Source organism: Electrona antarctica, assembly GCF_951216825.1.
Source record: "Electrona antarctica genome assembly, chromosome: 9".
NCBI classification, from domain to species: Eukaryota; Metazoa; Chordata; class Actinopteri; order Myctophiformes; family Myctophidae; genus Electrona; species Electrona antarctica.
This window is the reverse complement of record NC_136790.1, coordinates 31,946,139-31,968,928: the sequence shown is the minus strand read 5'-3', so window position 1 is coordinate 31,968,928 and position 22,790 is coordinate 31,946,139. Positions and strand designations below refer to the sequence as shown.

At 43.0% G+C, this 22,790-nt stretch overlaps 1 protein-coding gene across 2 annotated transcripts; it reads right to left on the bottom strand.

Moving 5' to 3' along the window:
• Window positions 1-288: 288 nt before the first annotated feature.
• ccdc66 (coiled-coil domain containing 66) lies at window positions 289-21,696 on the bottom strand. 2 transcript variants are annotated; one of them, XM_079511364.1, is made up of 22 exons: window positions 21,558-21,696; window positions 20,719-20,777; window positions 20,370-20,392; window positions 20,123-20,258; window positions 19,696-19,817; window positions 19,245-19,485; window positions 18,817-18,910; window positions 18,653-18,735; window positions 18,474-18,520; window positions 18,262-18,339; window positions 17,956-18,087; window positions 17,392-17,660; window positions 16,727-16,811; window positions 15,494-15,655; window positions 5,956-6,106; window positions 5,675-5,779; window positions 5,266-5,518; window positions 4,876-5,101; window positions 4,026-4,078; window positions 3,267-3,433; window positions 1,700-1,848; window positions 289-684 (listed from the first exon to the last, which is right to left on the bottom strand). In XM_079511364.1, the coding sequence occupies exons 1-22, from the start codon at window positions 21,566-21,568 to the stop codon at window positions 598-600; spliced, it is 2,733 nt and encodes a 910-aa protein (XP_079367490.1). In that variant the 5' UTR covers window positions 21,569-21,696; the 3' UTR covers window positions 289-597. The 2 variants fall into 2 exon arrangements, with proteins under 2 accessions (XP_079367490.1, XP_079367491.1); XM_079511365.1 differs by having other exon boundaries at window positions 17,956-18,084.
• Window positions 21,697-22,790: the final 1,094 nt, after the last annotated feature.

Genomic DNA, 22,790 nt, shown 5'->3' with positions numbered 1-22,790 from the left:
ATGATTGTTTTCTCTGTGCCGTGAGTTATGAGTTATTTTTTTAGCATAAAAAGACACAGCCTACCCAGGGCTCTATTGTATGTTTTTGTACTAAAGAAGTCCAGTCAGGTTGAAACCCCCCCAGAGAAGGTCTCTGTGGGAGGCCAGTAACATGTTTTTTTTTTAAATTCTTATTTTTATACCATCTTACTGTCGTTTGTATTAAAACAATGTACGTGCTGAAAATTAGCACGATTTCCTCTGGAGTTTCTTAATGTCTTTTACATAACGAATTGAAAAGTCAGATTGTTATAAAAACAAAAGTACTTTATTATTCACACTCACACCAAAATTACAGCTTAAATCAGCAGTTTTTACTTGTCGTCTCAGTTTATAAGCCTGTAGTCATTTAAATACAAAGTGGTTTTAACATCCAAGTTTCTAGCACACTGAGGCCACATAGAAACTTAAATTCACACATGCCACAATTCCAGTTAAAGTGCTGTCAGCTAATTTTAACCAACACAAGGTGTGCTCAGTGATGCAGGTCACATGGTTCAGCATCTACAGGTTATGGGTGCCATGCCCATTGTCGATGTCATCCTCTGAGGGGAAGGTTCACTGGGAGGAGCTGAGATGGTTGTCATGGTGATTCAGGTGGGGATTTAGAGATGACTCCAACTCCCGCTGCTTTTGAAGGAGACCCTAACGGACAGAAAAAAGCCAGCAACCATGTTAACCATGCATCTAATATGTCACTGCTGCGTGATTTGGGAACCTACGGGAGTGGTTGGCAAACCAACCGACCACTTCCATTGGCTGTTGAAAGGTGGGCTTGCTGAATGTTACGACTGTCAGACCAGCTGTGATAAAAAAATAAATATTACTAGGCCTATGTAGTAAAATAAGATGCCTTTCAGACACTTGTTACAACCTTACTCAACATATTGAGTAAGGTTGTCATGGTGTACATTTTGGAAAGTAGCATACTTAAGACCAAAACCTAGAGTGTTCATGTCGCATGCAATCTTGTCAGCATAGAAACGAAGACTCCAATTTATAAACTCTTTTGGTATGACCTATATATTAACCTACAGTATAACGCCTGATGGAGGGGAAAGGAACTGGTTGGAATTACATGTTCCTTAAGTTCCACGTGCTAAGTCCAACCAGGGAAACTGACTCAGTAACAGTTGGCAAATGGATGCTATTATACCAGCAGAGAAGCAATGGAAACTACAGTTTCCATTAGATTATAAACTGTTTGGGTGGTATAACCTATAACAGACGAGTGTTTTAATAACACAAGCCTACAACTTAAATATACATTCTGTATAGGGTTCCCAAAATCATGCGTCTGCCAGTCTGTCTAAATGTTCATGGGCAAACCAAGGGCTGGTCAGTTAATTGTTTGCTCTCTCTCTGCTCCTCACAGGAACGGTCACAAATGCATTTCATACGTGTCAAGAGACACGTTTGACTTAACACGCTTCAGCGGCATCAATGCGCCGCTCCAAGCAGCAGTGATGCTGCGTTTCTATAGCCCAGTTCTTCAGCATTTTGTTTCTCCTTAAAGGGATATTCTCTACTAAAGGGACTAGTCACTAATGCCTACTATATAGTTATGACATTGTTAGAAAGATCTTTTAATTCGACTTCATGTTCTGGACCACCATCTAAAGACTTAAAAAGGCTTGCCAGTCCTGTGTGTGTGTGTTACCTGTCTGAGCTGAGCCAGTCCTCTGAGGATCTCCTGCTGTCTGTGTGTTTGTGCATTTGTACATTTGTTGTGGAGCAGATGTCTGCCTCTCTCAGTGCGAGGATGAGGAGCCGAGGGGAGATAAGTGGGAGAACTCATCTGGAGGGGATCTGCGGAGAGAAGAGAACTTTGTTATATGTGTAAACCCAATACTCACATACTTACATACACAGCATGTATGTATTGTATTAGAAACCACTTAAACCCTCCAGACTCTGTACTTTGACCGCTTCTTTGCCTAAAACAACCTATCTACAAGCTTATAGTCTAGATCTGCTATTTCTAGGTTCAAGTGGTTAAACCTCTGTGTTGTGTGTGTTACTGTATGAGTTGTATAGTATTAACCTGTGTGTGGGGGGTAGTGTTGTATAGTATTAACCTGTGTGTGGGGGTAGTGTTGTATAGTATGTAGTTGTATAGTATTAACCTGTGTGTGGGGTATGTAGTTGTATAGTATTAACCTGTGTGTGGGGGTAGTGTTGTATAGTATTAACCTGTGTGTGTGGGGTATGTAGTTGTAACCTGTGTGTGTGGGGTATGTAGTTGTATAGTATTAACCTGTGTGTGGGGTATGTAGTTGTATAGTATTAACCTGTGTGTGGGGTATGTAGTTGTATAGTATTAACCTGTGTGTGGGGTATGTAGTTGTATAGTATTAACCTGTGTGTGGGGTATGTAGTTGTATAGTATTAACCTGTGTGTGGGGTATGTAGTTGTATAGTATTAACCTGTGTGTGGGGTATGTAGTTGGTATAGTATTAACCTGTGTGTGGGGTATGTCGTTGTATAGTATTAACCTGTGTGTGGGGTATGTAGTTGTATAGTATTAACCTGTGTGTGGGGTATGTAGTTGGTAAACCTCATTAACCTGTGTGTGGGGTATGTAGTTGGTAAACCTCATTAACCTGTGTGTGGGGTATGTAGTTGGTAAACCTCATCAGTTTGTGTTGTATAGTATTAACCTGTGTGTGGGGTATGTAGTTGTATAGTATTAACCTGTGTGTGGGGTATGTAGTTGTATAGTATTAACCTGTGTGTGGGGTATTAACCTGTGTGTGGGGTATGTAGTTGGTAAACCTCATTAACCTGTGTGTGGGGTATGTAGTTGGTAAACCTCATCAGTTTGTGTTGTATAGTATTAACCTGTGTGTGGGGTATGTAGTTGTATAGTATTAACCTGTGTGTGGGGTATTAACCTGTGTGTGGGGTATGTAGTTGGTAAACCTCATTAACCTGTGTGTGGGGTATGTAGTTGGTAAACCTCATCAGTTGTATAGTATTAACCTGTGTGTGGGGTATGTAGTTGTATTGTATTAACCTGTGTGTGGGGTATGTAGTTGGTAAACCTCATCAGTTGTATAGTATTAACCTGTGTGTGGGGTATGTAGTTGTATTGTATTAACCTGTGTGTGGGGTATGTAGTTGGTAAACCTCATCAGTTTGTGTTGTATAGTATTAACCTGTGTGTGGGGTATGTAGTTGTATAGTATTAACCTGTGTGTGGGGTATGTAGTTGTATAGTATTAACCTGTGTGTGGGGTATGTAGTTGGTAAACCTCATCAGTTCGGATGTAGGGAACAAAATCCAGCTGGGAGGGAGGGGTGGTGGACAGGTCTGGGTGTAGGCAGGAGATGTCACTATGTGGGTGTGTCTTCTGTCCATGTCTAACAGCAGGAACTGGTGGAGAGTGCCCCCTGCAGAGAGGAAACAGAACTTTTTTTTGTTAACTGGTAAGACATAATAGAGTAGCTACAACATAAAAAAGATTGATTCAAAGATATCCAGTTTTTTAAAGATATGTCTAAAACAAAATGTAGAATAATGTCATGGTTTTGTCAATGTGGAAATGGGATAGTTTTTTCAAACAAAAACAGTCCTGTTTTCACACCTGCTCTCACATTTATTATAGAATACCAGAAAAAACACACATCCTTGTAAGGATCCAGTGGACGACAAACTTGGTCAAACAGAATTTAATTTACCCTCACCTGTGCAAAAATAATCCAAGTCAAATGGTTCTAAAATGAGAGGAAGATTTTACAAATGTAGCATGCTACATTTGTAAAAACCCATTTCCATTCAAGTGAGTAAGTAAGTTAAACAACGTCCCACAGCAGGGCCCCTAGTATTGTAGTTTTTCGTTTATCCTACCAGGTTCACTAGCAGTGCTGGTTTACAAACTATCTTATCAAGAGCCCTGGTACTGCTGGTTTTAGGTGAAAGCATACCTGAAAATGATATTCTATATCCTCCTGACAGACAGAAAAAGTGAAAGTCATGTCTCACCTCTCACTGTGGATAGATTGACACACTGACACCTCTCTGGTTTTACGTTCCACCTGGAGACAAGATAACAGTCAGTAAAAAACACAAACTAGAAAATTAGTCAACCAGTAGGACAGTCCATCAAAAGAAAATCTGGTAATATTGATCAATAATGTTCATCAACTTAATCTGTTGCTTCTGTTCTGTGAGGAACCAGACATAGGATAGGGATTACATTTCATGACATACTAGGTCTCAAAATCACTTATTATACAAAAACAGCAAGTAGATTAATTTCTATCTAAAATTTCTGTGGCACAACTTCCCTTTAAGGGTAATATAACATGAATACAGCAATTGTACCTTGCTCGGTAAAGTACTAGGCCTTTGGGTTTTAAATAAATCACCAGAATCAGCTTTGTTGACATAACTTCTCCAATGTGTGATCTTTCCTGGGCAGTTTTGTCTGGGGGTTCTCCACAGTGGCTGTGCCTCTGAACCACATGATCAGCTAATTTATATTGAGTGGGATCCCAAAGAGCAGAGGGCCTTTCTGGTTCTGACAGCTCCAGACTTAGAAGGTGAGATGCTTATACTGTTACTGTATATGGATACCAACAAAGCGCTAGAGTTAGTGCTGGCTCAGGTCATGCCCAGCAGGGAACAGTTGGTGGCCAACTAAAGTCAGATATTTCTCTAAACTTGCTGTGGTGGAGGCCATGAACCATTTTATCAGAGGCTGTTGTTTTCACTTTAACATGTTATCCTTTGGATTTTCTTGTCTGTCTGTTGGTGTATAATTCAAATAAAATTAATCAAATCATTCAAATATAAAACTAACTTGGTTCCAGGAACATTTCAATCCATCTACCTCTTTTGTAGAAGGGTTAGTAATACATCTGCCTTGACCCGGGTTAGAGCTGGGACCCAGGTTAGAGTTAGGAGTCGGACCAGGGTTAAGATTATCAGTCCTAGACGGGCAGCTCCTCTCCTGCAGAGCCAGGAGGTCCGCCTGTCTCCTCAGCCGTGCCTCCTGTCTGCTCCTCTGGAGGGAGGGTGGGTAACGCTCTGATGCAGGAACGAAATTCCCACTCGGTCTGCCAGGAGAGAGAGAGAAGGGAATGATGAGACGAGAATAGAGATGATGAGAGGAATGGAGTGTGTGTGTGTGTGTGTGTGTGTGTGTGTGTGTGTGTGTGTGTGTGTGTGTGTGTGTGTCTGTGTGTGTGTGTGTGTGTGTGTGTGTACACAGTACACGTACCTGTTGACGTTCCAATCTGGTCTCCTCTTTACTCTCTTACTGCTATTGTCTGTTCTGGCAAAGCGCTCATAGAGGTCTCCAGCTGTCTTTTCTCCTCCTCTCCTCTCACCTTTCTTTTCTCCTCCTTCCCTCTCTACGCCTCTCTCCACTCCAGGCAGCCTGGGGTTCTGCTTGTCATTTCTCCTTCCAGGAGGTGGCGGAGGAGAGAGAAGAGGACAAGGAGCTGTCTGGAGACACTCTGGGGGAGTCACTTCTACATATACACATATACACAATGTTTTTGTTTAATCATTATTGCTGCTACAATGTCTGATGAACCACAATAAAGGTTTTACTCTGATGTACTCGCACACAAGATAACAAGGTAACAGTACACATTTAGAAAAGTAGTAGTGGTAGTAGTACTAACCGGTTTGGACAGAGATGTCTCTGCATGGAAAGACAATAGTCTTCTCTTCCTCAGCAGTCTTCTCTGCACCTGCGACCTCCTCCAAACATTCCTCCACCTCATTACCTAATAACAAATACCGGCACACATTAATACACTTTATGGGACAGTCATATGATTAGTTTCCAAAGCAGATGGCGTGGGTCTGCTAGCTGCCGCTCTCGCCACTGTTCTAGCTCTTATATTGAATTCAGAGATTAATGTCATTTCAAATAAAGGTTAAAATAAATACAACTATATACCATTGTGTGCTATAGACTCCAGCAGTCTGCCAACATCATGACCTCTCCTGGTGAGTTCTATGAGCCTCTGTTTCTGTTTCAAGTGCAGTGCCTCCTGCTGGGCACTCTGGACACTCTCATATAACAGCTGCTGCCGGATAAACTGCTTCTCCTATACAGCGTGCACACACACACACACACGCACACGCACACACGTTTGTTTAGACTTAGTTTTTGTTGCAGCCTAAATGCACAAAACCGTCAGTCCACAGCAGGTTGACCAATTGATCACACTATTGTGTAGCCTGACATTGGGAGGGTTTGTAATTGACAATTATGCAAGTTGAACCGAACAATGGAAGGGGACCAGATTCCCTCCCCCCAAGTACCGGTGTCGCTCTGAGCAAGTAAGATCAGAGAGACGCCCCAATGGTGAGGTGAAATGGAGTAACATTTCTCCCTTACACTGGCTTGCTAAAAGTGCCAGATGCGCCCGTTTGTCTACAAACTGAATTAACAATCAACCACCCCTGGATTAACCTGACAGCAAAGGGGGGTTTTTGAGAGACCACAGACCGAATAAGAGAAAGAGAGAGGTGACTATCAGGACACGACCCAGGTCAGACCTGGGCTGACCGAGAGATGAACTCTCACAGGATGGATGGGGTGTCCTACCTCGTTACATTACAACAACACGCACGCACCACTGATACTCCAATCAGCAATACATGCTCCCTGTTTTTGTTCTCAATATAATCATTTTCTACCTGTTGACATATGGAAACTATGGAACATGTAAAATGAGTGAGCGAGGCTGAAGGGAGAGTGTGTGTGTGTGTGTGTGTGTGTGTGTGTGTGTGTGTGTGTGTGTGTGTGTGTGTGCGCGTGTGCGCACACATCTGTGTACTAACGCTTGAAAGAGGAGATGGCTCAGCGATAAGGAGAGAGAGTGATAGGTGCACAGGACAGCGTCTTTCCCCTCTTCCTGTGGGCCGTAAAAGCTTGGATAAACAATTCTGTTGACTCCAACTAACACTGGTTAAAACTGGTTTTGGAGTTAGACAAAGGGAAACGCCTAATTTAGTTTGAGACCCCTTTTTCAATATAACGTGTGTCACCCAAGACACGTTGCTCAGTTTGGTGCTTCTTCTCCCCGAGACGCCGGCTGCCTCAGCCGGTGAGCTCTTAGAACTGCACCGCCACGGAAACCACTTCAGGACTTAGAGCGAGTCCCGTTTACCACTTGTGGGTTTCCATATGAAACGATTTGATCGACTTTTTATACTTTATACTTTAACTAAACAAGTACGAGGAAAGTTACACTCGCGTGCAGGCTGGAAACTAATTTTGTCAACTTAACCCTGGTATCCAGTTTCCGAGCGCCGCTGAGGTTCCATCATCGAAAAGGTTGGTCAAAGATGTGTTTGACATCATGCTCCCGGAACGACATTCTTTTAATACAAAATAGTGTTCAGAACTAATGATAGGATTAGCTACCCTTTTGACGTAGTTTTGTCATTTAAATCTTAAAAGTGACGCCAACCATAGAGCCCCTCCTCGCGAGAACCTCTTTCCTCTTTCCTCTTCTTCTTCCTGAAACTATCTTTGCATTGTGCTTGTAAACTGAACGGACCTATAGTTGAAATTGTTATTTGAGTAAGACTGGACTTTATAACGGTTGCCCTTGGCTATTTTGCACAACTCATGTGCGGACTAGTCAGAAGCAACTATACCACAGTCTACCAAATAGTATATTTTCAATGCGCAGGGTTAAGTCTTTACGGCTAATGTCCGAATTGGATTAACCCTGACGCGGCCGCTCTTGCTATGTTTTATTTGAGTATATGACAAGTATGTTGTAACAGTATTTCGATATAATAAATATCTCATTTTGCTGGTACAAATCTAAACAAATCTCCGGACTATTCTTTGATTCCGTCTGTGTGTATTTGATTTGTTTTATATTGGGGGAACTGTAACACAGTATTTATTCATACCAGGTATTCGTAACTCACGTCTTCAGATAGACGTTTTTATGATAAGATACACAGTATGTACATAGTTTCAAAGCGCTTCATTCCGAGTGGAAACTATGTGTATATTGACAGGCTAAGTGACTCACGTCTTCAATTGGACGTTAATGAGATGCAAGTAGATAGGAATTAAATGTGTATTCGATTCGCTGGCGAGTCGGGGTTGCATTTGATTTCTGGCTAATTGACATCATAATCTTGCCTAATAATCCCTACATAATGGTGCCCCGTGTGAGGCACTGGTTTACTGTGTTATATAAGACCCTTCGATGTGAGAGAAATTAATGTACATGTAATTGGAATCGAGGTTGTTTCTTTTTTAGAGTAAATGGTTTGATCCGCGTCTCACGCTGTGACCGTGGCTGGAACCTACAACATTACGTTCGAATACCCTCCCAATTTATCCGCAGCTTCCTGCAGAGGCTTGTGGTGTTTAATATAAGGAGCGAAATTAATAAACCAAGGGCTATCGTTTTTAACAGATTTTATTTCCTAGCGCCCTGTTGCCAATTGCTCCGAGCGTAAGCTGCTCGTGAATGGTTCTGCAACGAATCTATTTTGCCATTTAGCAGATCGATTTAATTCGTATAGTGTCATTGTGTAATGCCTATTGCTAATTTGGAGCCTGGGAATTGTCTAGAACCCATAGCGGCTCACGGGATTACAGAAAAACCATTTTGAAAGGTTTAGTATGAATTTAGACTTAAGTGTCCCCATAGTGCGTTGTTTTTGAGGTGTCCGGTCATTAAATCAGGAGTGAAATAAATCTAGTGGACTGTCTGGTCGTTGAAGAGGCTTGATTGCTTTTACGGGGCCCGTACGGTTCAAGCAGCGTTACACTTTTACTTGGTGTGACGTTGGTCAAAAACACAGTGTGAAACCATCTGGTGTTCGGGGGACTCTGGCCATTGTGTTTTGCGACTTTGCGAGGTCGCCATTTTGGAAATTGGTGACGTGGGGCGTTTCCGCTGTACTTGTGGGACGCTGCTACCCAGGCAGATTGCAAAATCGCCATCTTGATTTCCCCCGTCTGAAACTCCGCCCTGAGAGGTGGGGGTCTCAGGCCGTGACACTTGGTGTCCAGCCTACTGACACGTTGTTGTGATACAAGTAAGGCGTGCCGCCCCATCTAGTGGCCGTCGCTGGTGTCACACGTGTCATAACATTAGCTTCACTATGTGAGCTGTAAGAGGGCACATGCATGGTCGTGTTTTTGCTACTTGACGAAGATTAACACCTCTTAATCTTTGCACTTGGTGGGGACTTATTTTGCGTGTCAAAGTACACTCATTAAGTTCGCATATACTGGTAGCTCATTAATTGCCTCACTGCTGTGGGGACATTTTGCGTTGTTTGCTTGTGTTTGTAAACATATAGCGTGGTGTTGTGGTAATCGTAAACCCTCTTTTACGCTCATTTCAGGCAAATTCGGTTGTGGATAATTGATTTTGTGGTGCATAAGTGAAACGTTTCTGCTATTTACGGCCTGTGCCTTGGACAAAATTGGAGCATTCTTTAAATTTGCATAGCCTTTGTTCTGTGCAAAATCAGGCTTGCTTTGTTTAAGGGATACAGGTCTTTTGTTATTCGTTTTAATCACACCCCTGCCCTAGCTTATTTCAGGCATTATCATTTGACTTTAAATTTTTAAGGTGGACTTTGGTTGACTGATCGTTTTAAAATCTTTCAGGATTTCAGTCGATTCATTGGCCCGTTATGCTCAAATGGGTTTGTTTTGAAGATTCCAGTTCCACTTTTGAGATGGGGATTGACTTAATTATTTTAATGATTCATTCCGATCTCTCGTTGGACGCTGGGATTTTTAAAATAAGCTCTGTTTAGGTGTGTGGTTGATGTTTTAATTGACCAGGCAATTAAATTGTTGAGTTTACTTAATTAATAACGTTTTGTCATTAGGAGTGTGAATTTCAAGAGATTCAGTCATTCCTTGGTGGCATTTAAAATTTAAGGCTCGAAATAACCTTCTGGCTAAGTGAGTGGTGGATCTAACAACCTTTTGAGGTTTTGATCGACCAGGCAATTAGCTTGCTGGTTTAATTGGTTATTTCCGTTTGGTTGGATGTGTGATTGATTAAACCTTTGAGGTTTGGTTGATCAGGCAATTGACTGATTGGGTTTAAATAATTATTTTAATTTTGGACATTTACAGTTTGAGATTTTTAATTCAATTTTTTTTTGTGTGTTTATTCCCTTTTTAATTTTTATTCACTCCCTTTCTTCCTTGCAAAAGGAACTAAGGGTGTTAATAAAAAGGGGGGTTAGGGGCAGGAATAATAACACAAACGATATAGCCTTTTCACTTGTGCACAATTGTCCTCAAACCAAATTGAGGACCACAGTGCTGTTTTTGCCTGAGAGGCACGAGGGAGCGTGGTTGTTGCATTGTTTCCTACCGCTGTCTGTTGACAGAATTGTTGCGGCTTAGAAGCATACTGTGCTGTGAGCCAGCTACACGAACAGGGAACATGGATTGTTGCGTAGCTATAAGAAAGATGCTTAGTCTGACAGACTCTGACATTCCTAACGTCGGTCAAATAGATGCAGACACAGTCCTTTCAAATCTCCAAACTTTAGCTAGTGCTCATGCTGAATCAAGACTTTACACTGAGGCAGAACGCGAGAAATTAACTGGGCATGTATTGGCAAACTTAGTCCGGTTACATGAGCTTGATTGCTTAGCAGTCAAAGCTAACGTGGAGGCAATTGCCAGGTCTCGGCAGCAGATAAAAGACTTGACTGATGAACTTGAGTTACGAGAGACACAGGCTCGCTTGACTGATATTGTCACCAAGCTAGCCACCACAGATAGTAAGTTGAATAGGGCTAAACAAGAGATCGCCGACCTCAAGGCGCAGTTTACCCAGTTTCAACAGACCAACAGTGACCTCGTGGAGGCACAGCTGGAAATAACTTGCTTACAGGGCACTAATTCCCCACCGGGGACTCCTCCTTTAGGGGGGAGAGATGCCCAGTTACGGCAAAGTCTGACTTTCCAAGACACACCCATTTTGGATGTGGAAGGAAGGTCTACAGACAGGCTGGATACCGACGTCACTTTGTGCGAAGGAACAGACTTGGGTTTGTTGATAAGCACTGACTTCTATGATTCCAGCCTGACCATTCCGGTCATTGGCAAAATCCCTGCGTTACTGCAGCGGGACCAACGGTCCCCTGATGGGACGACGGCCCCTGTGAAAAGAGACTTTGATCTAGTGTCATTACAGGCGGCTGACCCAGCCCTAGCCCACATGATGGCGCTCCTTGCTGGGGACACACCAACACCTATCCCTGACACAGACAGGGACTCAACAGAGTATTTAACACAACTACTATTGTCAAGCGACTACATGTCACTGAGCAATGGTCTGTTGGTGTATGCTGTTGATTCATATACTTCTCCGCGTCTAGTTATACCCCAGCACCACAGGGGGGTACTATTAAGCTTCGGCCACAACTCCCCAACTGCTGTACACCGAGGTGTCGAGGCAACCTGCGATGAGTTGTGCCAGATGGCCTATTGGCCCAAAATGTACCAAGACGTGGTTCATTATGTGAAAGGTTGTTTGACGTGCTGTCAGTTCCAACCTTCAAGTCCAACCCCGAGAACACCCTTACAAGAGAGGGGAATTATGTTCCCATGGGCAGATCTGCAGATAGATTGGATTGGACCATTTGCCAGATCTTCTCAGAAGAACTTGGCAAAGAGCATGGAGGTCAAGAAAGCCCACTATGGCAAAAGGCCCTCGCAGGACCAGCTCCAAGTAAGGGATTTGGTTCGGTGTTCCACTTTTGCTCACCAAGAGGGGATGAACAATAGGTCCCTCCCCAAATGGAAAGGCCAAGGCAAGCCAGTGACAAAATGGGTACACCGAAACCAAATCAAATTACACACGCCCCAGACAATCACCGAACTGACAGACTCTGAGTTTCTCGCCAAAATAGTTTAAGCAACATAGGACCCTGTTTCCCGTGAAACAGTAAGAAACCTCCTCCCCTACCGAAACGGGATGATCACTTGGTATGTGTAACACACACACCATTAGTAATTTTTGTTTACATTTTCTTGTTTTATTATTATTAAAACGACCTCAAAGTGCCTGTGCAGAATAATGCTTCCTAAGATAGAGGGTTGACCTTTTGTTCCGTTTCCTGACTCGGTGTGAGACATGATCAAACATCAACCTCGCTAGCGGAATGAATTCAAACCTGTAGGTGCACTAGCCTGCTAAACCACCTGTGGTCACAAAATGTAGTTACTGTTTTGTTTTCTACCATTAGAGTGTGAGCCATTGCTCCTTAGTTTTTCGTTTGTTTGTTTTTACCAGACAAAATAATTATTTCCACTAGACGTTGAGCCATTTGCTCCTTATAGTCTGTTATCGTTTGAATTTTATTTTAACAAACGAAAGTATTATTTCCTCTCTTCTACTCTGGCCCTTGTTCCACTTTTCTCTCCTCTATCACCCTGATTAGACCAGTACAACTTTATCAATAGGAGTAGAGAGCTCAGTGTAAAATGACTTAGGAGAAACCATGTCGTTTTGGGTGCATGATGTGGTCAATAACACTTTGACCTGCCAGCAATGACATGTTTTGACATTGTTGTGTTTCCCCTGGGAGCGTATGGTCGTGCTCGGGGAAGCCTTACACCCACCTGAATGACATTACAGACACTGCCTCCTGCCTCTCTCTCCCTCACATGGATGTTACCCCGCACCTAGCGGAACCTTGCATCCGCCTGGATGACACTACAGACACTGTCTCCTGTCCGCTCTTTCTTCCCCACATGAATGCTACGCCAGGCCTGGAGGGCATTACACCCAGCTGAATGACAGTGTTTTGAATGAATTGACATTGTTTTGGTTCCCCTGGGAGCGTATGTCGTGCTCGGGAAGCCTGAATGACCTTCAGACACTGTCTCCTGTTTCTCTCTCTCATGGATGCTGCTCCGTGACTAGCGGAACCTGGCATCCACCTGAATGACAGTGTTTTGAATGAATTGACATTGTTTTGGTTCCCCTGGGAGCGTATGTCGTGCTCGGGAAGCCTGAATGACCTTCAGACACTGTCTCCTGTTTCTCTCTCTCATGGATGCTGCTCCGTGACTAGCGGAACCTGGCATCCACCTGAATGACAGTGTTTTGAATGAATTGACATTGTGTTGTTTCCCCTGGGAGCGTATGTCGTGCTCGGGGAAGCCTGAATGACATTCAGACACTGTCGCCTGTGCACTCTCTCATAGAATCTACTCTGCACCCAGCAGAACTCTACACCTACCTGAAACGACCGTACAGACACTGCCTTTCCTACCTTTCCCCTGTGTCACAGGTGCTATCCTGGGCATCCAAGGGAGTGCTACGAACATTGACACCACTACAGGGGAACGCGACCCCACTGTCGAAAAAGGGGCCCTATGGGCAAGACAGACACCCCATTGGCCTCAACTTGACATCTTGTCCCGAATGGAGGTCAGGATATGTAACTAGGCCAAACGAAGGTCCACGAACGTTGTCTTCATTTATCCTAGAGAGGGGATATGTAGCCTGACATTGGGAGGGTTTGTAATTGACAATTATGCAAGTTGAACCGAACAATGGAAGGGGACCAGATTCCCTCCCCCCAAGTACCGGTGTCGCTCTGAGCAAGTAAGATCAGAGAGACGCCCCAATGGTGAGGTGAAATGGAGTAACATTTCTCCCTTACACTGGCTTGCTAAAAGTGCCAGATGCGCCCGTTTGTCTACAAACTGAATTAACAATCAACCACCCCTGGATTAACCTGACAGCAAAGGGGGGTTTTTGAGAGACCACAGACCGAATAAGAGAAAGAGAGAGGTGACTATCAGGACACGACCCAGGTCAGACCTGGGCTGACCGAGAGATGAACTCTCACAGGATGGATGGGGTGTCCTACCTCGTTACATTACAACAACACGCACGCACCACTGATACTCCAATCAGCAATACATGCTCCCTGTTTTTGTTCTCAATATAATCATTTTCTACCTGTTGACATATGGAAACTATGGAACATGTAAAATGAGTGAGCGAGGCTGAAGGGAGAGTGTGTGTGTGTGTGTGTGTGTGTGTGTGTGTGTGTGTGTGTGTGTGTGTGTGTGTGCGCGTGTGCGCACACATCTGTGTACTAACGCTTGAAAGAGGAGATGGCTCAGCGATAAGGAGAGAGAGTGATAGGTGCACAGGACAGCGTCTTTCCCCTCTTCCTGTGGGCCGTAAAAGCTTGGATAAACAATTCTGTTGACTCCAACTAACACTGGTTAAAACTGGTTTTGGAGTTAGACAAAGGGAAACGCCTAATTTAGTTTGAGACCCCTTTTTCAATATAACGTGTGTCACCCAAGACACGTTGCTCAGTTTGGTGCTTCTTCTCCCCGAGACGCCGGCTGCCTCAGCCGGTGAGCTCTTAGAACTGCACCGCCACGGAAACCACTTCAGGACTTAGAGCGAGTCCCGTTTACCACTTGTGGGTTTCCATATGAAACGATTTGATCGACTTTTTATACTTTATACTTTAACTAAACAAGTACGAGGAAAGTTACACTCGCGTGCAGGCTGGAAACTAATTTTGTCAACTTAACCCTGGTATCCAGTTTCCGAGCGCCGCTGAGGTTCCATCATCGAAAAGGTTGGTCAAAGATGTGTTTGACATCATGCTCCCGGAACGACATTCTTTTAATACAAAATAGTGTTCAGAACTAATGATAGGATTAGCTACCCTTTTGACGTAGTTTTGTCATTTAAATCTTAAAAGTGACGCCAACCATAGAGCCCCTCCTCGCGAGAACCTCTTTCCTCTTTCCTCTTCTTCTTCCTGAAACTATCTTTGCATTGTGCTTGTAAACTGAACGGACCTATAGTTGAAATTGTTATTTGAGTAAGACTGGACTTTATAACGGTTGCCCTTGGCTATTTTGCACAACTCATGTGCGGACTAGTCAGAAGCAACTATACCACAGTCTACCAAATAGTATATTTTCAATGCGCAGGGTTAAGTCTTTACGGCTAATGTCCGAATTGGATTAACCCTGACGCGGCCGCTCTTGCTATGTTTTATTTGAGTATATGACAAGTATGTTGTAACAGTATTTCGATATAATAAATATCTCATTTTGCTGGTACAAATCTAAACAAATCTCCGGACTATTCTTTGATTCCGTCTGTGTGTATTTGATTTGTTTTATATTGGGGGAACTGTAACACAGTATTTATTCATACCAGGTATTCGTAACTCACGTCTTCAGATAGACGTTTTTATGATAAGATACACAGTATGTACATAGTTTCAAAGCGCTTCATTCCGAGTGGAAACTATGTGTATATTGACAGGCTAAGTGACTCACGTCTTCAATTGGACGTTAATGAGATGCAAGTAGATAGGAATTAAATGTGTATTCGATTCGCTGGCGAGTCGGGGTTGCATTTGATTTCTGGCTAATTGACATCATAATCTTGCCTAATAATCCCTACAATTGTGTGTATGTGTACCTCCTTCTGTCTCTCTCTCAATGTATTTAACTCATATTGTCTCTGTAGTTGTCTTCGCTCCTCATCCACTCTCCTCTCCTCCATCTGCTCCTCCTCTCTCCTCATCTGCTCCTCTCTCTCCCTCCGTTGCCGACGCTCTTCCACCTGAGCCTCGATCGCCCTCTGATGAGGGGGAGAGAGGGACAGACAGACAGAAATAAAGAGAAAAAGACTGAGAAAACGAACAAATCCTTTTTGAATGTTCTGTTGTTCCAGCTGACATCGTTTTATTAGCTTCTATTGTTCTGTATTGTGCCAATTGACATTAACACTTAACAGGTATCCAAACCTTGTTAAAACAGGTACCAAATAGTGGCGGATACAGAACATGCCTATGACTGCACCTCGAAAAATCTCACTGCAGTCTGTTTTTTAGATATCATAATGGCCGGTGGATGACGAGCAGTTGAGACGAATAACCAATTTATTCTGACCCCTCCCCGAAAAGGCCTTTTTGTCCTGACCACTTATCCATGATTTATATACATTATGGATCATTAGTTTGGACTTATTCGTCTCAACTGCTCAATTCTTGCCACTGTCTCTGAAGTAATTAGTTACAAATTGCTCCATCTATGCAATCCCTCTCAGCTTTGTACAAAGGGTTGAGGAAACCACGACATATGTCCGTGGCAAACATTTTGTTTGAGGAAAATGTCCATCACAAGCTTGCATGTTGATGACCCCTGCTCCGGACAAGTGACTTTTGTGTCCGGACAAGTGAATAGGAAATGTACTCGTCCGAAGGACAAGTGCCTCAAAAAGTTAATGTCAAGCCCTGTTGGTTAATTAGAGTGAATACAGTTCTACAGCTTATAAAACTGAAGTCAAGTTAAAACTCTTAAAGAGTATCTCTCTCATTCAGAGAGAGTACTACAGACACCTATGCCATCATACAGTACATAGCGGGTTGCATTTCCTTTGTTTCCATCATAGGTGTCTTTCACGCCTCTGAGTGTTTGTTTGATGATCTCTGACATCTTTCTTTGAGATTTAGACAATTCAAAATCTGATCTTGTCTCCCCGATTCCGATCTTTTGTAAATCATGTGATCGGAGCCGATTTCCGATCACCTGATCCGATCGGGACAACCCTACCTACTACTACTTTACAGAATTCATCTTCGGATAGTGGTGCAATTCTCAACTGAGGAGATAATGAAATTGACCACGGTGCAAAACACACTCCTCTCACCTGCAGTTCCAGTTGTTTAATTCTACTCCGCTCTCTCTCCTCTATCTGAGCAGGGTCAAGCAAGGCAGTCATGGTCCGCAAGTGACTGGAACACACAAACCCATGCGCGCGCGCGCGCGCACGCACGCGCGCGCGCACGCACGCGCGCACGCACGCACGCACGCACGCACGCACGCGCACACACACACACACACACACACACACACACACACACACACACACACACACACACACACACACACACACACACACACACACACACACACACACACACACACACACAAATGTAAAAAGAATGTAAACAAACAATAAAATTTAAAGTTTGTGTGCTGTTGTTTTGGCCAGGACTCCCTTGTAATATAGATTTTTAATGCTAGGCCTATTCCTGGTCAAATAAGGTGAAATACAATATATAGCATATTGTCGCTGTCAGGCATAAACCTTGTATGTCAATTCATGTTAATGTTAATATTTAGTTAAAAGCTCTTGTGGCCTCCCAATTATGGGTATGACATTATAGACAAATCGTTTAAAAACAATAGAAGATCTACAAGCTCACAACCCATTGCGACACATTGAACTTGTAGATCTGTTATTTTTTACACAACACTGTCATACGATGAAGTCTGTCTGTCCACTCATCCATCCATCTGTCCTCTACCTACCGGTTGGTGTATCCAGCAGCAGTATCAACACTGGCTCTGCCAACACTCTCTGCTCCACCACAGCTGCTCAGGTTGTCCCAAACCAGGGACAGACTGGTGGAGGGGACCCTGCCCACCTCCGACTCCACCCGCTCTGTACCTCTACCTTGGGCCGTAGGCAGGGTGGATGAGGACAGGGTGGTTGGGGGTAAGGTGGAGGTAGGTAGAGGAACAGGAGTTCTTCTGTGCAGGGAGTCAAAGTGCATGGCCCAATGCTCATAGTCTTCTGTCTGAGGAGACGGAACATAGTGCAAGTTTAACATGTGGTCCCGCATTGTAAGACACCACATAAAGCACTAGTTGTGTACTGTACTCCTTTTTTTTTACTTAAACAAAGGGATCAATATTGCAATGTACTAGGAACACTCTGGTCCATAAAAGTAAAACTACAAAAGTTGTACTCAACCTCAAAATTGTACTCAAGTACAGTACTTGTTCTTAGTTACTTTTCCAGCACTGTGCAGTGTTTCTTGTGTATTGCCCAAGAAACACTACACAGCCATGTCTTTCTAGTTTCTACTGTACCTGGCTGAGGAGGTCTTTCTCCTGCCTCCTCCTCATAGTGTTCTCCATTTTCTGTCTGTCCAACTGCTCCAGCCACCTCCTCCTCTCCTCTCTCTTCTCTTCTCCATTAACACACTCTTCTGCATAGTCCTCCTACACAACACGTTTATATGTCAGTCAGTGACACTGTGTGTGTGTGTGTGTGTGTGTGTGTGTGTGTGTGTGTGTGTGTGTGTGTGTGTGTGTGTGTGTGTGTAGTGTACACATTTGTACTTCTGTATGTACTCTGTACTGCATGTACTGTATGTGCGTGCGTATATGTCTTACTCTTCGTCTGAAGTTTGATTTGAAGACAGCAGGCAACTCTCTGGCAGAGCACTGAACTGACAATGCACCATCACCATCCTGTTGAAACACACCCATTATTAAAGAAGAGAGAAATGCCATTGATTGCATTGTAAGGTATTCATGTATTTTGAATGTGTTGTGATGATAGGTCGATATGATAATCGGTGTTGGTGAGATTAGTAACATCATACCTGTCTCTGTGCTGCTACTCTGTTCTGCTTCACAGCTACCTGCTCATCTATAGTACACACACAAACTTGATTTAGCATTTTATGTATAGTGTGTGTGCGTGTGTGTGTGTGTGTGTGTGTGTGTGTGTGTGTGTGTGTGTGTGTGTGTGTGTGTGTGTGTGTGTGTGTGTGTACTGTACCTAGTTCCCTCCTCCACCGAGTCTTCTTGTCATTCTGAGAAACTCTGCTCTCAGTTTCTCTGTCTCCCAACCAGATCAATACACTGTTTGAAACACACAGTTATTATATTTTCTATGTTGTAGCTTGTTCAAGTCTATCAGAAACATTTATGAATTCTCCTCACTTGTTCTCCTTCTCCTCTGATATGCCAGTTCTACTATCAGGGCTCCTCTCTCCTTCAACTTCTCCAGCTGCCTCCTTCACTGTGGAGTCACACCCTAGCCAGACCAAAAGGAATACAGAGGTGATGTTTAGCATGGCACCATCACGTTTGTGTATGACTGAGTCAAGTGTTCTGGAGATTATCCTGAATCTGTTATAAATGATTTACATTTGATTGTGGTTTTCAGATTTATTTTCAAATGCAATTTCACAAATTAATACTTTCAGACAAGAATTAATTAGTGAGCCCCTCCATGGTAACATATGGTGGCACTGGTAACAGACAAATGCTCTGAACATTTTTTTGTCTATTCTTGATGACTGTGCTTCTCTATGATGTTATTTTTTTAACCAGTGATTTTTTTCCCCCCATCCTCCTATTCAGATGACCTTGCCAATGTTGTTCCTCTTCTGAGCTCTGATTGGCGGAGGCTGAGTTGTTAATGGAGCTGATAATCTGCTGCAGCTGCTGATTGGTCAGATACACCACACCTTCCTTCAATCCTGCTACCCCATTGGCCAGGGAGTTCAGCCGAATGTGATTAAGGTCCGTCGTGACCTCATTGGTTGGTAGTCCTGTTTCACAATTGGTGATGCTAGAGGGCATGTTTTTGGACCCGTTGTCTGAAATCTGCATACGCACGCGCACGCACACGCACACACGCACACACTCATTGACTTCATTCATTCATCAACCAATCACCTAAGGGCGTCACTACCCACTACCCACCAGCAAAGCAAACCCACACTGTGGGACATTTCATTAAATAAATAGGTTTACAATTATTATTGTATTAAATTATTCTTGAAATAATACATAAACAGAAGAATCACGTCTTACCCTGGGTGCAACTTCAGCCCCTCCCACTACACGGTGATTTGTTTTTGGAGTATTGCGTGATGTCAGTGGCTTCGTTCCACTCCTTCCTGTTGCATCGTGGGTAGAGGAGGTGGAAGAGGTACCTGCATAGAGTTATATATAAGCTAGAGAGAGGACATCCCCGCCCCCACTGTTCATTTCAATGGAAGTTGCTCAGTGGCGTTTGAAGGACCCGGAAGAACGCTCTACCTCTGCATTTTTCCGATTTGGACACCAACATTTGGTGTCCAAAATGCAGAATTGCTAACGAGCGATCCGTGTTAAACCCCAGCTGCGCGGGGTTTACTCGCTACATGCACGGGCAAAAACCACCCGCCAGCAGTTCCAGCTTTGGACAGTAGAGTTTGGCGGCTTCAATGTTGGCCAGCCGCTCTGGGGACTTGGGTACCTGCTGCTGTAAATCTTGTCCTCCTCCTGGCCTCCCTGCGTTTGCCAGTCACCTCCTCCCTCTGCAGCTCCTCCTCCAGACGAGACGCTTGTCTGCTTCTCTGACCAACAGGAGTTTTCCATGACGTGGTAGACAGCTGACAGACACACAGATATCCGAACAAATAGATAAGAACACACTGATATGAGAACACACTGATATGAATAGTTAGTGGCAACAGAGCAGTGCCATAATCAGCTAGTCCTACCTTAGCCGGCTTCTTCTCAGCTCCTGCAGTAGAACATAAACAGTTATGTCAAATGAATGGGATCACGCTCAACAACAGTGATGATATTTTACATTATTTCAATTTGTATTATTATTATAATTATTGTTGTTCGATTAATGTATGCGATTAATTTAGACTATACAATGGTGGTAATAAATAAATAAATCAAGGGTAAAAAGATAAATAAATATTAAATACTAATCATAGTTGTTTTACCCAGCAGTCAAAAACATTATTTTCTGTTTGTAACATGACATTCACCTTTTGGTTAAGTCTAAATAGCACAAACATGTTGTTAACAAAGTTGGAAGTGTCTTTACTGTCTTACCATGGTTGAGTAGAATTAGTCTGGGTTTTCCATTCTCAAGTTCAAACAGTAAACCATCTCTGTGTTAAAAAACAGAGGGGATAAGTCAGACTTTAAATGTGACATAAACTGAGTCTCATATGTATTGTCTTATTTACGGTCCGAATGGATTCTGTTCTGCCAGTCGTCCAGTAGTCAGTAGTCCTCTGTGATAAACATCAGTCAAATTGTACTTCTCATAGTGGAACTTTTCCACTAAGAAATATTAAGCTGAACGATTATGGCTAAATATGTTCCACTGGAACATATATATGCATGGTTGCAGACTTGCAGAGAGACATGATCAAACAGAGCCATGCTATAATATAAAGGTATTATAACATTATAACCGTCCTTGCGTCACCAGGCTCCACCTCGGAAGAAATATTCGAACGACGGCCAGTCAACGGACAGTGGGCGCCACCGGCACCGCACGGCACTCGAGTAGACCTGGAGTAGACACTATTGGAAATGCCGATGCGCGCGCCGAGTTTGAAGTCGGTCGGTCCTCATGAGCACATGACATGACCATAGTCATTAAAGTCAGTATTTTATGGGCATAGCGGTCAGATCTATCGTGGCTCTAAATGTGGCTACGCCACGCAGTACGTAGGCCTACGTACGTACCTACATATTGAACCTCACGCGGATTTAACGCGGCTGCATATGTGCTTTTTATTTAAGTATTGTTTATCAAATGAACTATGCTGTTTTCAAACTAAATATAAACGCTGCCGAAACATGCTAATTTCCCACAGCGGATGGCCTAATACGTTAGCTGGGCTATCGCTGTTTTAAAATAAATAGAAAGACAAACTTACCCAAGGTCCATGTTTGCAGTTAATACTCATTGGTGGTGACTTAAACGTGAATTTAAAACCTCAAACTGGCAAGCAAACGGAGCGCTATTAGAAGAAAGGCATTTTATCTGTCAACTACTGTGTATGTCGGTTGCTGACAGTGACAACGACCAATAACGGCTTCACTGACTGGCTGAAAATCCGGCTCCATATGACCAATCACAACGCTGGTGTGTGTGTGTGTGTGTGTGTGTGTGTGTGTGTGTGTGTGTGTGTGTGTGTGTGTGTGTGTGTGTGTGTGTGTGTGTGTGTGTGTGTGTGTGTGTTTTGATTGATTGATTGAAAATTTTATTAACAGTTAACAGTACATTTCAAGCACAAACTCAATACAAAGGCTGTTAACTGTGAGTGGACGACCCAATTAAGCATTACACTTGTTTACAACAGGGTCCACCATGTTCAATTCATCAAAACATTTAGAGACGTACAAATAGACACTTCTATATAGACAAAGAACAGTACAGGAATTCATCATAATGGAGGTAAGGGAAAAAAAACATATACAGTGAGGGGGAAAAAGGGGGGGCGGTGGGGGGGGATTCAGATTTTACGGGGGCCAGTTTCGAATTGCAGCCATCCGTAGGTGCCCTTTGTGTGTGTGTGTGTGTGTGTGTGTGTGTGTGTGTGTGTGTGTGTGTGTGTGTGTGCGTATATATATATATATATATATATATATATATATATATATATATATATCAGTATATATCAGTATTTTATGCACTGTATGTGTCATTCAGTGTAAGGCCATAATAATACATTAAAAAAATGTTTTAGGACAAAAGCATCTCAAAGGATAAGGTAAAAACGATGTGTGCGATGTACTGGAATGTACGGAATGACACATGAAATATGTGGTATAGGCCTAATCAAAAATAATATTATAAATATATATATATATATATATATATATATATATATATATATATATATATATAATAATAATAATAGTTTTCCTGTTTTATAGGGAATTGTAATCGCTTATTTATTGTTTGGGTACCTAGAAAACCTTATACGTCTTTGATGCATATAATTATATCTTAATGATGAATATAAAAATTGGCCGACCAGCGGACCACGTTAGCCATAACCATATAAGGAGTTCCCAATGCAGCTACGCCCAAATATGGAGTGTGTTTTCTAACTCAATTTGTCGTCATGATGTCATCAATCGCAAATAAATCATTCAGTTCCATA